This window comes from Myotis nattereri, assembly GCF_964212035.1.
Source record: "Myotis nattereri genome assembly, chromosome: 1".
NCBI lineage: Eukaryota > Metazoa > Chordata > Mammalia > Chiroptera > Vespertilionidae > Myotis > Myotis nattereri.
Window position 1 is genome coordinate 44,432,686 of NC_138075.1, and position 12,823 is coordinate 44,445,508.

The 12,823-nt window shown below is 40.7% G+C and overlaps 1 protein-coding gene across 3 annotated transcripts in view; it reads right to left on the reverse strand.

Moving 5' to 3' along the window:
- The window catches only part of MAP2K5 (mitogen-activated protein kinase kinase 5), a 268,685-nt gene that overhangs the window by 43,155 nt on the left and 212,707 nt on the right, over positions 1-12,823 (reverse strand). For 2 of the 3 annotated variants that reach the window (XM_081113392.1, XM_081113391.1), the window contains one exon: positions 579-640. The exons of the other annotated variant lie outside the window; for it this stretch is intronic. In XM_081113392.1, the coding sequence (XP_080969518.1) occupies positions 579-640 (62 nt within the window). The remainder of the gene's footprint in view (positions 1-578; positions 641-12,823) is intronic. 3 annotated transcript variants of the gene reach the window in all.

The window sequence follows — 12,823 nt, forward strand, 5'->3', positions numbered from 1 at the left end:
CGTTGGATCAACATTCTGTGGTTCTCCTCAGTTCCTTGCGCTGAAAGTGGACCGGACAGAACCATGTTTTCAGTCTTTCAAGCATCAAAATGCATTGAAAAGGGCACCAGTATAGTGTTTAAAATATAACCAAAGATAAAGGTTATTTACTGGAAATCCAATGAATTCATAAACTATGCTGCTTCCACTAAGTGACAGACAGTTTTATGGGTAACTTGAGGTTACATTAATAAAAATAAGCTTCATGTGTCTATTCAATAGGGGCTATAAAACTGTGTATTTCTAAAAAAAAAATAAAAGTGGATAGCAATAGTATCTGGGCTCAAAGAAGTAGCCTGAATCTCAGCAGTTTGTTAAAACAGAAAAAGCCTCTGAAATACATTTACAACCCTTTGTGTAAATAACGTTTACATAATTTAAACAATTTCTTCAGCTTTGCCGCCCCATCTGCCCAAGGCCCTGAAGTCCCTCCCATCTCTAAAAAGAAGCAGGGAGAGCCATAAGGTCTCACGGAGCCTCCGAGTTAATGGCATGTATCATTTACATTGAGGGCATGGCATGTTTGCAAACAGGCTCACCACTGAGTGATGAAATGTACAAATGGCTCGGAGAACTCTCCAACCGGAAGGACGGGCGAATCCTGGGATGGAGGAAAAACAAGTCACCAAAAGTCACATTAATTTCTTTCCTTTCTTTATACCCTTCCTCCCCCACCAAAGGAACAGTATAAAGACGAGTATATAACAAGGATTCCCCACCCGTGGAAAGGAAAACAAGGCCTCATCCAATTAAAAAGCCTGCCCTACCCCGTTCACTTGCTTATGTAAAATGCCAAATTTAAAGCCACACACATTTAAAACGGTGAGAAACAGGAGCACAAAGAGGGAGGGGAGGTGAAAAAAGGACAATGATAGCCACAGGGTAGGCAAGAAGGTACGGAAGTGTAAATGAGAAATTAATGATTATTTAAGTAACACAAATGGTCTTGTAATTAACAAAGAGCTGTGAAATTATTCTTGTGTTGACCTTTGTTTCTTTTACTGGATTTGCTACTTATTTACACTTTCCTTTTCATTTACATTCATTTGTATATTCAACTGCTCTTAACTGCTTGCCCCTAACACAATCATTTGGGCCAGATTTTTTTTTAAAACTTCACTAGAAAGGCTTTTATAGGAGAAGCTTTCCTGAAAAATAATTTCAGCCTATTTCCCAGCCTAGGCCAACGCATCAGATGAGAAAGCCAGTGAATTAAAGACATAAAGAAAAATTCCCTCCTTGACCACCACACTGAACTAGGGTGGACCACGGTGGTGTCACTCTAAGGAGCAGATAACTACACAGCAACAAATGCGTGACAACCACCGCTCTTAACACAGGGAGCAAACCCCATTACCACTCGCAAAGGAAGGCTTTAAGAATTTAGGAGTTTTTCCAAGAATGACAGAGAGCGCCACTGTGTTTATAGTGTAACGGCTCAGGATGTAATGAAATTACACTGCAGAGTACTTTAACAGTCATCTCATTAGACCTACAGTTGGAACAAGAGAACCACATAAAGTAGGCAGCTGCAAATGACTCCATTCTCATCTATTCTCATTTGCTATTAAAAATACCTTTCGGCGGCTTTCTTTCCTCCCTGACATCCCTACACAAAGTGCCCTGCAAAGTATGATACATGCACCTATTTAAATTAACAAAGGAATGACTTATTTTAATCTCACTGTGCTTTGGAGTGCTTTGGCCATTTGGATGAGCAATATATCATTACATACAACCTTCTAGCGCTGCAGGCAAGAAACTCAGAGCATGCAGCATTTGGTGGGAGCCAAACAATTTCTCTAGCACACAACTGTGTCAAATGCATGCATGTATTCATTACTGAGAACGAGAGGAAATGGCTTTGATGTAGTGGAAAAAAGAAGATGATAAAAGCACCTCTGCAATATGTGTGTCATTATCAATGGTGGCAGATAGATACAATCACACAGCCCCCTATGTGATTAGTAAATATACATATAATTGCTGTGGCCAATTATCAGAAAAATGAGATTGGTAATTACAAGACAGAAAATTAACTAGAACTCTTATTAAGGCTTTGTTTCCAATTCAAACAATTGGAAACTACTGGAAAATACAATTGAATCAAAAGGAACCGAGGGGGGTCAAAGCAGCCAAAAATCAAAAATCAAAAATCCCAAAGAGGTTAAAGGAAAAGGAATGTGAACAAAATGTTTCTTAGCTTTTGCCTGTCTGTCCTCTTTGAATGTGCTCTATTCACCCAGAGGAGGGGAAGGCTAGTCATTGTAAACTTAAAATTCTCATCAGTAGAGAAAGGCTTCCAAGAGGAAAGGAAAACAAAGGAAAATGGGAGTGAAATAAAATCTTGCCAAGTTCAAAGGATTACATGCCGGCATTACACAGAGAGGACATGAAAAATGGGGGGCTGATGAAATCGTCTGCTCAAAAGAAACAAGGCACGCAGCGAGATGACAAGTCTTCGATAAAGGTACTATAAAATGGTCACAGAAGTCCCATCGGTTTGAAGAGCAAAAATAAACCATGATATCAATTTCAGCCCAGCCTGTTTTAGGAAAGCCATATATATCACCAAGCCTGCCAGGTTCTACAAGGCCCAGTTTAAGAAATGACGTTTTACTGTCTCAAGAACTATTAGTGCAAAGATAGTTCAAAGTCTGAGGTACAAAAATTATGGACTCTGATCAGGTTGTTAGTTCTCTAAGTCATTCGTTCCAGAAATATTTTTGGAGGCTGTGGTACTGGAAGTGTCTGAGTAACAGCTGCTTTAAAATGCAGTATTTAGGAAAATAAAAGCCCACTGTCTTACTGTGGCTGAACATTTACCAAGATGGTTAAAATTCTGGGCTGGTTTTCTAAAAAGATCTTGGTATAAAACATGATGCTAATGTGGGCCTCATTTCAAAGTATGATACCAAGAGTAAATTAATGATTTATAAACTAGGCAACTTGATGAAGATGTCATTTTAACATGGATGAGGAACAAAATGAGGAGATGTGACATCTTTGCATGGATAGTTAATTTTATTTAAGACCTGATATTGTAGCCTGTTAAGTTCCTCATAACATAAAACTAAGGAACACTGGGTGGTACCATGAATAATTTATTTTACTTGTGAAAATGCCAGCCCACGTAGACTTTGCAGACCCACCGAGGGTGGAGTCTCATCTCACTGGTGCCTGGAAAGAATCACTCATCAAACATACAGGGGGAATTCTAATCCCACATGCATAATGCCAGATATTTATTTTCATTTTAAAATCCATGTCTCTTGCATACCTCAAAGGAGAATTTTCTGAGATACAGAAGACAGACACATGAGGTGATGGTGGTCAGGGCAGAAACAGGGCAGAGAGGTCCTCTGAGGGCCCCCCACACCACAGAAGCATGCGAGCTGTTAACGCTCCCGAAGGAAGAAAATAAAGAGCTGACAGCATGCACACCGCTGGAGGATTGTAAAGGATACTTTTCTCATTTTTAAGCAAGTAAAATCAGAAGTTGGTTTAGATCAGGAGGTAAACACCTCCAAGAAGCTGCCCCTTTCGTTATGCAATTCACATCTGTCTGAAGGAGGCAGGGAGGCTCATGGGAAAGCGGCTGCAGCCTCACAGAGGCTCCCTGGGAGGGAAAGCACCCAGGCACCCAGGGCTGGGGGAGACCGAGAACCGTGCCACGGGCTGGGAGGAGCTAGTAAGCTGGTGGCTGCTCCTTATCAGAACTGCTCGCTGTGAAATATGGGTTCAGGCCAGATGAAAGACATATTTCAAAAATATAAACACAAATTGGAGAAGCAGTTACACTAATAACTCTCAGGACTGGCTGAAATGGACTCCAAATTGTTAATAAAAGTCACTCATTTTAAGACCCTGGGTGCCACACTTCACCTTAAGGGCTTTTTTGGGGATGCTATCCATTTAGCATCTAAGCATGGAGGTATGGAGCAAAACAGCGGACACGACCTTAACCAAAAGCCTTAACCTGAGCTCCAGTCCCAAATCAACTGCAGAGTCCTGCTAAAGGGACACGAGCTGGATCTTGACATGGAGCAGCAACTGTAACATACAAACAGCTGTTATGAACCACTTCAGTAAGCAATCCTGGCCACCAAGAGAACCGTCTCCAAGTCTCTGAGGCCTCAGTAACTACCTGGTCAGCCCCTTTCGCTAAACAACAGGAACACAAGCAGGCGGCATGCAGAGAGCAGCGAAGGACAATGGGAAAAAAGTTTGAGTGATGCCTTTGCCTTGTGAATAATGAACAGTTCAGGAAGGTCAACCCATTACAACTGAAACTGTTTAATTATTAATTATGCACAATCTATGAGCAAAAGGACAAGTTCAGAACGTTTAATGTATGCTAACTTCAACTGGACTCTCTCTGGTATTTTGTTATTAGCACTTGTCAGCAAGGTACTCAGGCATAAAAAAAGGCAAGCAGCAGAAAATCAGTGTGTGTGTGTGTGTGTGTGTGTGTGTGTGTACCTGCTTACTCAAAGTGGTGGGGGAGGGGAGGTGGGAAAAGGCAGTACAATTTCAACCACAGTGCTACTAGTTCACTTGCAGAGTAAGTGTGCTCATAAGTACACCTTATGACGTTGATAGCAAGCAGGCACACTGAATACTCCAAATACAGAAAACATAAATAAGAAAAATGCTTTTGAAATGCCTTACTTAAATGAGAGATAACTATATTAAAGGCAAAGTTTTTTGAAGCTATGATGATTATTGGCTTTGAAAGAATCTGTATCATTAATGTACACACACACACACACACACACTCACTCACACACAGGTAGAAATCAATGTCAATTTCCTGGTTGTGATATTATACTATACTTATGAACTGTTACCATTGGAAAAAACTTGGTGAAGGGTACACAGGATGTCTCTGAATTACTTCTTAAAACTGCATGTGAATCTAAAATGATGTCAAAACAGAAAGTTTAAAAGGAAAAAGGTAAGGAGCTAGTTTTAAAAACTCTAATGAGGCCCACATATAAGGAAGAAGTTTGGCATAGTCAATTGGAAGAAAGTTAAGGAACCTTTACTTTAAAAAACCACACCAAACCTGAGGATTTAATTTTTGCTTTTAATTCATAATTGTAGGTGACAATGGAACTTGACGATGATGTAGTGGTCAAGTCAGACACAGATAGGGCACAGGCAGAAAACTGTATAAAAATGACACAATCACTCATAACTTACTGCTTCATTCATTCAACAACTTCCTTGACTACCTGCTATGTCAAAGGCACTGGGCCTGGCACTGTGGGAGGGTTGATAATGAACACATATCCTCAAAGAATCTGTGAACTGTTTGGAGGATAAGATGTATTTCCCTAAAAATAGCTCTGTAAGATGGAGGAAATGACCAAGCCTGGGCACTCAGGCTGTACTGGGAGAACCGGGGTTTCGATGCAGTTTGGCTGGGGGGTACCTGAGTTCCGAGAGGAGAGTGGTGGGAAACAGTGTAAGTGTTTGAAAGGCTGTGACACACCTCTTTGCTCTCCTATTTTCTTCCTTCCTTACTCCAGACAGCACCTGGGGGTGAAGGGACCTTGACCATCTTAATCTGTGTCCTGTTCCCTTCTCTTTGTGCAAAACAGACATTCCTTCAAATTAAGATTTTATACTTATTAGCAGTAAAACACGAGGATGATAGAAGGGCAACGTCTCAAAACTCGCAGGTGTTGGCAACACTGGTGAATTCTAAGGACAGTTCTGCTGTGGTTACATTAAACCAGCCTGACAAGTTAAATAAAATATGGCAAGCCTTCTAACTTTTAAAAATAGCCTATTTCTAGACTTCATGGTCTCAAACCATCAAACCAACAGGTTCATCACAGAATCACTTGGAGCCTGACCAGTGTTGAGAATTATGCTCTACCATTTAAAAAATAAACCTTTTAATTCAAGTGTAATGTTTTTTTGTTTGTTTGTTTTGTTTTGTTTTTTTTAGCCTGGCCCAGCAATTCCTGGTCATACACACTGGGGTTCAAACTAATCGAACAGCTCCCCTAGATGACTTCACTTCTATCCACATTGTCAGGGTCAAAGGTCATTTGTGGTTCCAGTGGCTTCAGGTCAGGCAGAATAGCATTTTGCTTTGTCAGATCCCAGACTGGTTTTGGATTTTCCACTGTTTACTACCTTAAATGTCTTAGACAACTGGCAGAGTCCACAGGACAAATCTGCTCTCCACTGGGGAGGAAACCTAGCTTACTGGTATTTGAAAAAATAAAAATAAAACGTAGACACAAAAACCAAAACCCAAAAATAACCTGGACCCTCACCTTTAAAGATATCTACAAAAGCTAATCCACAAACCAAAAACCTATCTGTCCAAAGTGCAATGAGAGAGCCTAGTTTAAGATAGGAGTAAGCCATAATTACGCATTAGATTTATAAAAATATAGTCAATGCTTGTTAAAAACACTTACTTAAAAATGTGGCCACTGTTTGAGGGGACAATCAGTATTCTGAAATTATGTGTATGTTTGATTTCACAATGCAGACGGAACTGACCTCATCGGTGGGGAGTTATAGGGAACAGTGCTGGGCTGGGAATGAGGCTTTACATTTAGGAGGGCTTGCAGGTAGATAGCATCAGAGAAGAAAGCCTCTGACCCTCCTCAGCTGGAGACCAGAAAGCCCCCCCTTTACTCATCCCTTTCCACATCAAGTCCTGAGCAGAGAAAGTGAAAGATGATTCAATTTCCACAGTGGGTCGCCCCCCTGCTCTGGGTTGCCAGATGTGACAAATTACATGTGTGGGCATTTTGGTGTGACGTTCTGTCCAGTGGGTCCGAGCTGACAGTAGCAGCTCATTTAACTTGTCTCAGATGGATCTGGAACCAGGGGCAAACGGCCCGAGATTCTGCAAATTTAATAAAATTCCTTGAAAATAGGTAGGTAGAGAACTACCCACCTTATCTTACCCAAAACCCCTAAATCAAGGGAGAACCAGCTGTTAGCTAAGTGAACATTGCAACCAGATGGCTGATAAAAAACACATTTAAATGAACAGGTTTAAGTAATCTGTCTCCAGGTAATTGAAATTTGAGATTATAAAGATTTTTCCCATTTTCATTTTCTCCTAAATTTGTTTTAGAAGTTCCTCAGTATTAGGATAAGAGAGGAGAAACCAACTTTGTCATTAATGTCAAAACTAAGCCTTCAGTTAGTCTACCAATTTTTTGTCACTTAAAATATTTACATTTACTTAGGCATTTTCTAAACATATGGCGGAGTTCTTGGTGTTTTATAAAATTCCTTGAAAATAGGTAGAGGTATGCCCTGCTGGTGTGGCTCAGTTGTTGAGCATCGACCTATGAACCATGAGGTTGTAGTTCGATTCCTGATTGGGGCATATGCCCAGGTTGCGGGCTCGATCCCCTGTGGGGGATGTGCAGGAGGCAGCCGATCAATGATTCTCTCATTGATGTTTCTATCTCTCTCTCCCTCTCCCTTCCTTTCTGAAATCAATAATATATATATATTAGGTAGAGAACTGGGAAATGCATTAATCTTTTAAACCATATTTGCAAAACTGTTTCCTTGCTAAAGCCAATGAACATCTATTTTTCTCTATTTTAGGTCTCTGGTAGTAAGCTTTAGTCCACAGCATTATTTAGAGGTGCCTACGTGAACAGTACACACAGCCACTCACTTGCACATGCTCTCCCTTTCTGATGGTGGAGGCAGAGCAGCGGAAAACATGCTTGTCTCACACTGAAGGGATTTCATTTACAAAAGTAAAACCTGCTATTGTCCCCTCTCTGTAGCCTCCCAATGCATTTCTATTGCTTTTTCATAAAACACTGCTGCAAATAATCAAGCATGACCACTGACATCCACGAGATTGAGTTTTAGGAACCATTAAATGAGCTCACCCTCGTGGGAAGCCTCCTGCTCAGGCTGGTCTAAAGGTAATTATTCAGCAATTCCTACCTGTGGTTTTACCTTGTCCCTATACAATGTTTGAATTTCATACACTGGTAAGGTCAATTTTTTTTTTTTCCTCAGGAGAAGTCCAGCTACATGTTTGATCCAGCACCTAAATTATAATGTTAATATACACACTGGTATTTCACCATAGTACTCTGTGTAGAAGTGCTGATTAAAAGCAATCTTAAAAGTAGATCATACACTATATTAAAAAGAAGAGGAACATTTACGAGAGAAAAATAACCCTTAACAGATTCCTAAATGAGAGGAATTATTCCTCTTTTCATAGGCAAGGGGTCAACATTGAAACATCTGAACTACATCCATGCACTGTTCAAGGGCAAGCACCTGGCAGGTCCGTAGCCTGAAAAATCAACAAGCCATAACACTATCAAGTCAGACTCTGAGACTCAATGATAGCCAAAGTCCACATCGCCACTGTATGTCCCCCTGAATGTTCACTCGACCGTTAGTTAAAATAATTACTGCCATTCACCACCTGCACTGCAAGCTACGAATAAGGGGAAAACAGAACTTCCAGTGGCTACAGGAGTGCTGGTGGTATTTGCTTATACATTTTTATAAACAAACTCAAAGGCTATGGCAGCAGGACTCAAAGGCTGAGAATTATATGCGAAACTGTGCCTTACCTGGTTCCATACAATGAACACAGAGAGAAGGGAATTTCAAACTGGCTAAAGGAGAAACTGCATCAGTTTAAAATTAGCGTGAGAGGAACAAAGAGAGGGAGAGAGGGGGGAGGGAGGGAGAGGAAGTGAAAAAAAATAGAACTACATAGTGTGAAATGAACAAGTTCAGTTAGAATGTTCATCAGGATTTGGAAAATCATAATGCCATCTGCTACTCTGGACCTCAGAACATCAGGGATCTCGTGGGCCCAGACGCTTCCATTTCCAGGAGGAAGGAAGGAACTTACTCCCTGGAATGCTGCCCCCACTCTGGAATGAAGGCAACACCCCAGCCCACCCGTTTGGAATCTCTTTTGAGAACATCCGCACTGCTCACAGATGGGTTTTCCCTGGTTTAGGGAAAATTAACGGTAGGCAAAATGATTACAGCGACTAGGCAGTGAGGCAGTGAGGCAGAGCAGTGCCGCAGCCTGAGCTGCTGGGTAACTGACCCTGGCATCCAGCTTGGGCTCAGGGTGTGTAGGTCCCATCATGGTGGATTCAATGAGCATCGTCCTACGGCTGGATAAGACTTCACAATAGAGCAACACATGTTCAATGACAGCAGCCAAAACTGGCCCCACTAGGCAACTGCCCATTCACAGAATGCTATTCACAGGCCTCCACCAACACAAAATTAATGCATTAATAATACATCAGGCGTCACGGACAATTCAAAGAAAACAACACAAAGCTACTTGTTCAATGATTGTTTAAAGATGCAGAATTTTTCCTGGTTTAAGAAAACCAAAACCTAAATCTAACTGCCTTATTGAAATAAAAATCATAGGGATGTTTATGCTAATATTTTGCTTAGTAAAAAAAGAAAAAATGGAGAAAATCTATCCACTGAACTCACTCACTGACACTCAGAAATAATATAAATATAGATTTTTTCAATAGTACCTAATGAAATCTGATAACTGTGTATTTAAAAATTTAAATTTTCCCATTTTAAGTGACTTGATATATCCTCCAGACTCAGGAAACATTTTGCTTTTAACTTGTTTCTTCTGTTACATTTTTAAAACTCACTTCTTTTCTTTCTCCTCCCTCCCAACAACTCATAAATATGAATTAAATATAATTATAAATGAACAGAACATTAACTTTTGGATTACTGCTGTGTTTTGGTAGAATGTTAATGTCATTTCTAAAGAAACAGTTATTACCAATAGAAAAAGTAATTACTAAAGAAATCATGGCCTTAATGCTAACCTATTTTCAATCTTCAAACCAGCCAAATTGCATTAATTTAAACATACTGGACTTTTCAAAGGAGGTATTAGATTTCTAAAGGTTGCCTTACATAAAAGAGGAATATCGGTTTTCAGGCTCCCTATTATATATTCCCAACACTATGAGACACAGGTCTAGTTAATATCACTGGAGGACAAGACTATTGTGTATCCACTTGGATTAACTTACCAAGTTTCTAATGCCTCAGTCATTAACTCATACAAGTTGCAAACATCATGAAATCCCATATCATCAATACCTGTGTGTGTGAGTGGTTAGAGCGCTAGTCACTGTGGTCAGAAGCTCTGGGACTGCTCAGGTCTTTGGAGAGCTCAGGCCAGCAAGTTTTGTCTCACTTTACAACCTGCAGTTATGTGTCGTGAAAGAAACAGGATATTCTTAGGCTGCTGGGAACAGGAGAGATGGGTGGGGATGGTGGTAGTGGTGGTGGTGGTGGTGGTGGTGTTTCTTTTATTTTCTAACTTCAGAGGCCAGAATTACGGCCAAGTCCCTCAGGCAAAAAATGGATGGATATTACTCCCTCGAGTAGGTGAATACCACCTTGTGAATCCCAGGGAGGTATTATTAGGCAACCACTCTCATGCCCCCACACCCCACCTTAGAGAGCACCTGCTATGTTCACAGCCCAGTAGTTTCTCAGTTAGCCAGCCCTCTGTTAACCTGGCCAGGAAGAGTGATTCTGCATGAATTCATTTGTTAAGATAACAGTGCTTCAAGAGCCTGATCTTTTGTATATATAAATTTTCCCAAAAGAAGTCAAGCTCCTCCCTGCTAACTTAAACTGAATATGCAGAATGGAACTCAATTTTTTCTTAAAGATATGGAGTCATTCTGACAGACAGTGAACCTGAACTGTGCTGCCCTCAGGGCACATCTGCAATGCTTTCTATGTTGTCTTCTTTTATAGCTTTTTAAATAATCTCTCCCTTTGATGCCAAAATGTTCAGCTGTCACTTTCTGCTGCCATCAAGGTCAATTATAATACAGTAGAGAGAGCCCTACTGTCACTCAGTTTCCTCATCTGTAAAACGGAGTGTGTGGGAAAGCACCATGACATAAGGAAACCTTGGGGAAACATTTTGTAAACCATAAAAGCTAGAGCTAGACTTCTGAATTTTGATAAAGGACCACATATACTAGCTAAGTACCTCCTCGTCATATTCTACTACTTTTTGGATTTGTTTTTCTGGGGGTCTTGAAAAAACGAGTAGTAAGTTCTTACAACTGCACATAAATTTCATTTAACTGTATATTACATGCAGCACTAGGGAAATACAAATGAAAATCTCAGGAACTTAAGAGTCTAGTTGACAAATTTCTTATAACTGGTTCTGAAACATGTATTAATATAGTTTGTTATTATTTCTTTTATTAAAAATTTTTAATATATTTTTATTTATTTCAGAGAGGAAGGGAGAGGGAGAGAGAGATAGAAACATCAATGACGAGAGAGAATCATTGATTGGCTGCCTCCTGCATGCCCCCTACTGGGGATCGAGCCTGCAACCCGGGCACGTGTCCTTGACCAGAATTCAACCTGGGACCCTTCAGTCCACAGGTCAATGCTCTATCCACCAAGCCAAACTGGCTAGGACTATTATTATTTTTTAAAATTTTTATTGTTTTGAGAGGAAGGGAGTGGGAGAGAGAAATAGAAACATCAATGATGAGAATTATTGATTGCCTCCTGCAAGTGCCCTACTGGGGATCGAGCCTGCAATCTGGGCATGTGCCCTTGACTAGAATTGAACCCAGGACCCTTCAGTCTGCAGACCAACACTCTATCTATTGAACCAATAGCTAGGGCTAATACAGTTTTAAATGATGTACTTGGTGATCTCCTATGAATAGAATGATAATCATCTTCCTATGAAGTGTGTGTATGTGCCCCATCTCAGTGAGGGCCTGACTGTGACACCCTGTCTCACCCTCCTCTTCATACAATTTCTCACCAAATTCAGCTTATTTTAATTCTCAAATACCTTTCAAACATGTTAAAGCTGTCCTAATTAAAGCCCTCATAAGTTCTGATCAGATCTATGGCTTCCTAACTGTCCTTCCCAATAATTCATCTTCCACAATCCTGTCAGAGTGATTTTTCTAAAACTCAACTCTGATTCTGTTATCCTCTGCTTAAAACTTTCAGGCCCTCCCACCCCCAGATATGCCTCAGGCACAGTGTGTAAAGCTCCTTTGAAATGTGGCCCTTACCACATCAATTAATATTTTGCCAAGCACTGTAGCCATAGTAAATTCCTGCAGGGGCTTTGAGTGTCTCTGAGGTTAACTCCTACTGGCCCTTCGGGCTCCCCTTCTCTGTAGAGCCCTCTGGTACATTATCATTTCCTCCATTGTCAGCTCTCTTCTCTGTGTTTCCCAAGTACCTTGCCCATAATTTTATTACAGAATTTATATAGCTGCAAACATCATTAAATACCTTACCATAAATACCCATTTATGTGAGTGGGTAAAATGACAGTCACCGTGCTCCTCTGAGAGACCTCAGGCCACCAAGTCTCATACCACCTATACTACCCTGCAGTTCAGTCTAAAGTGATCTAGTAGATATGCCTGTTTACTGGTCTGCAGCCCTGACTAGAGCAGAAACTCTTTAGTAGCAGTAACTGCAACTTATTCATTCCCTATCCCCAATACCTAGCTCTGGGATGAATACAGGTCGACAGAATGATTACTTGGGCTAGAATCAGTGGTTTTCAATCTATAATCTATGGAACTCTAAGGGCTTGTATGTGGGTACCAGGGGTGGGGTGCAGATAAGGTGGAGATCTAAGCCTGCCACCCTCTGATCAAACCAGCAGCCAGAATAAATTTGGGGCTTTAAAACCCCCAAAATATATTAAAAACTTTTGTATGACAAAGGATACCAT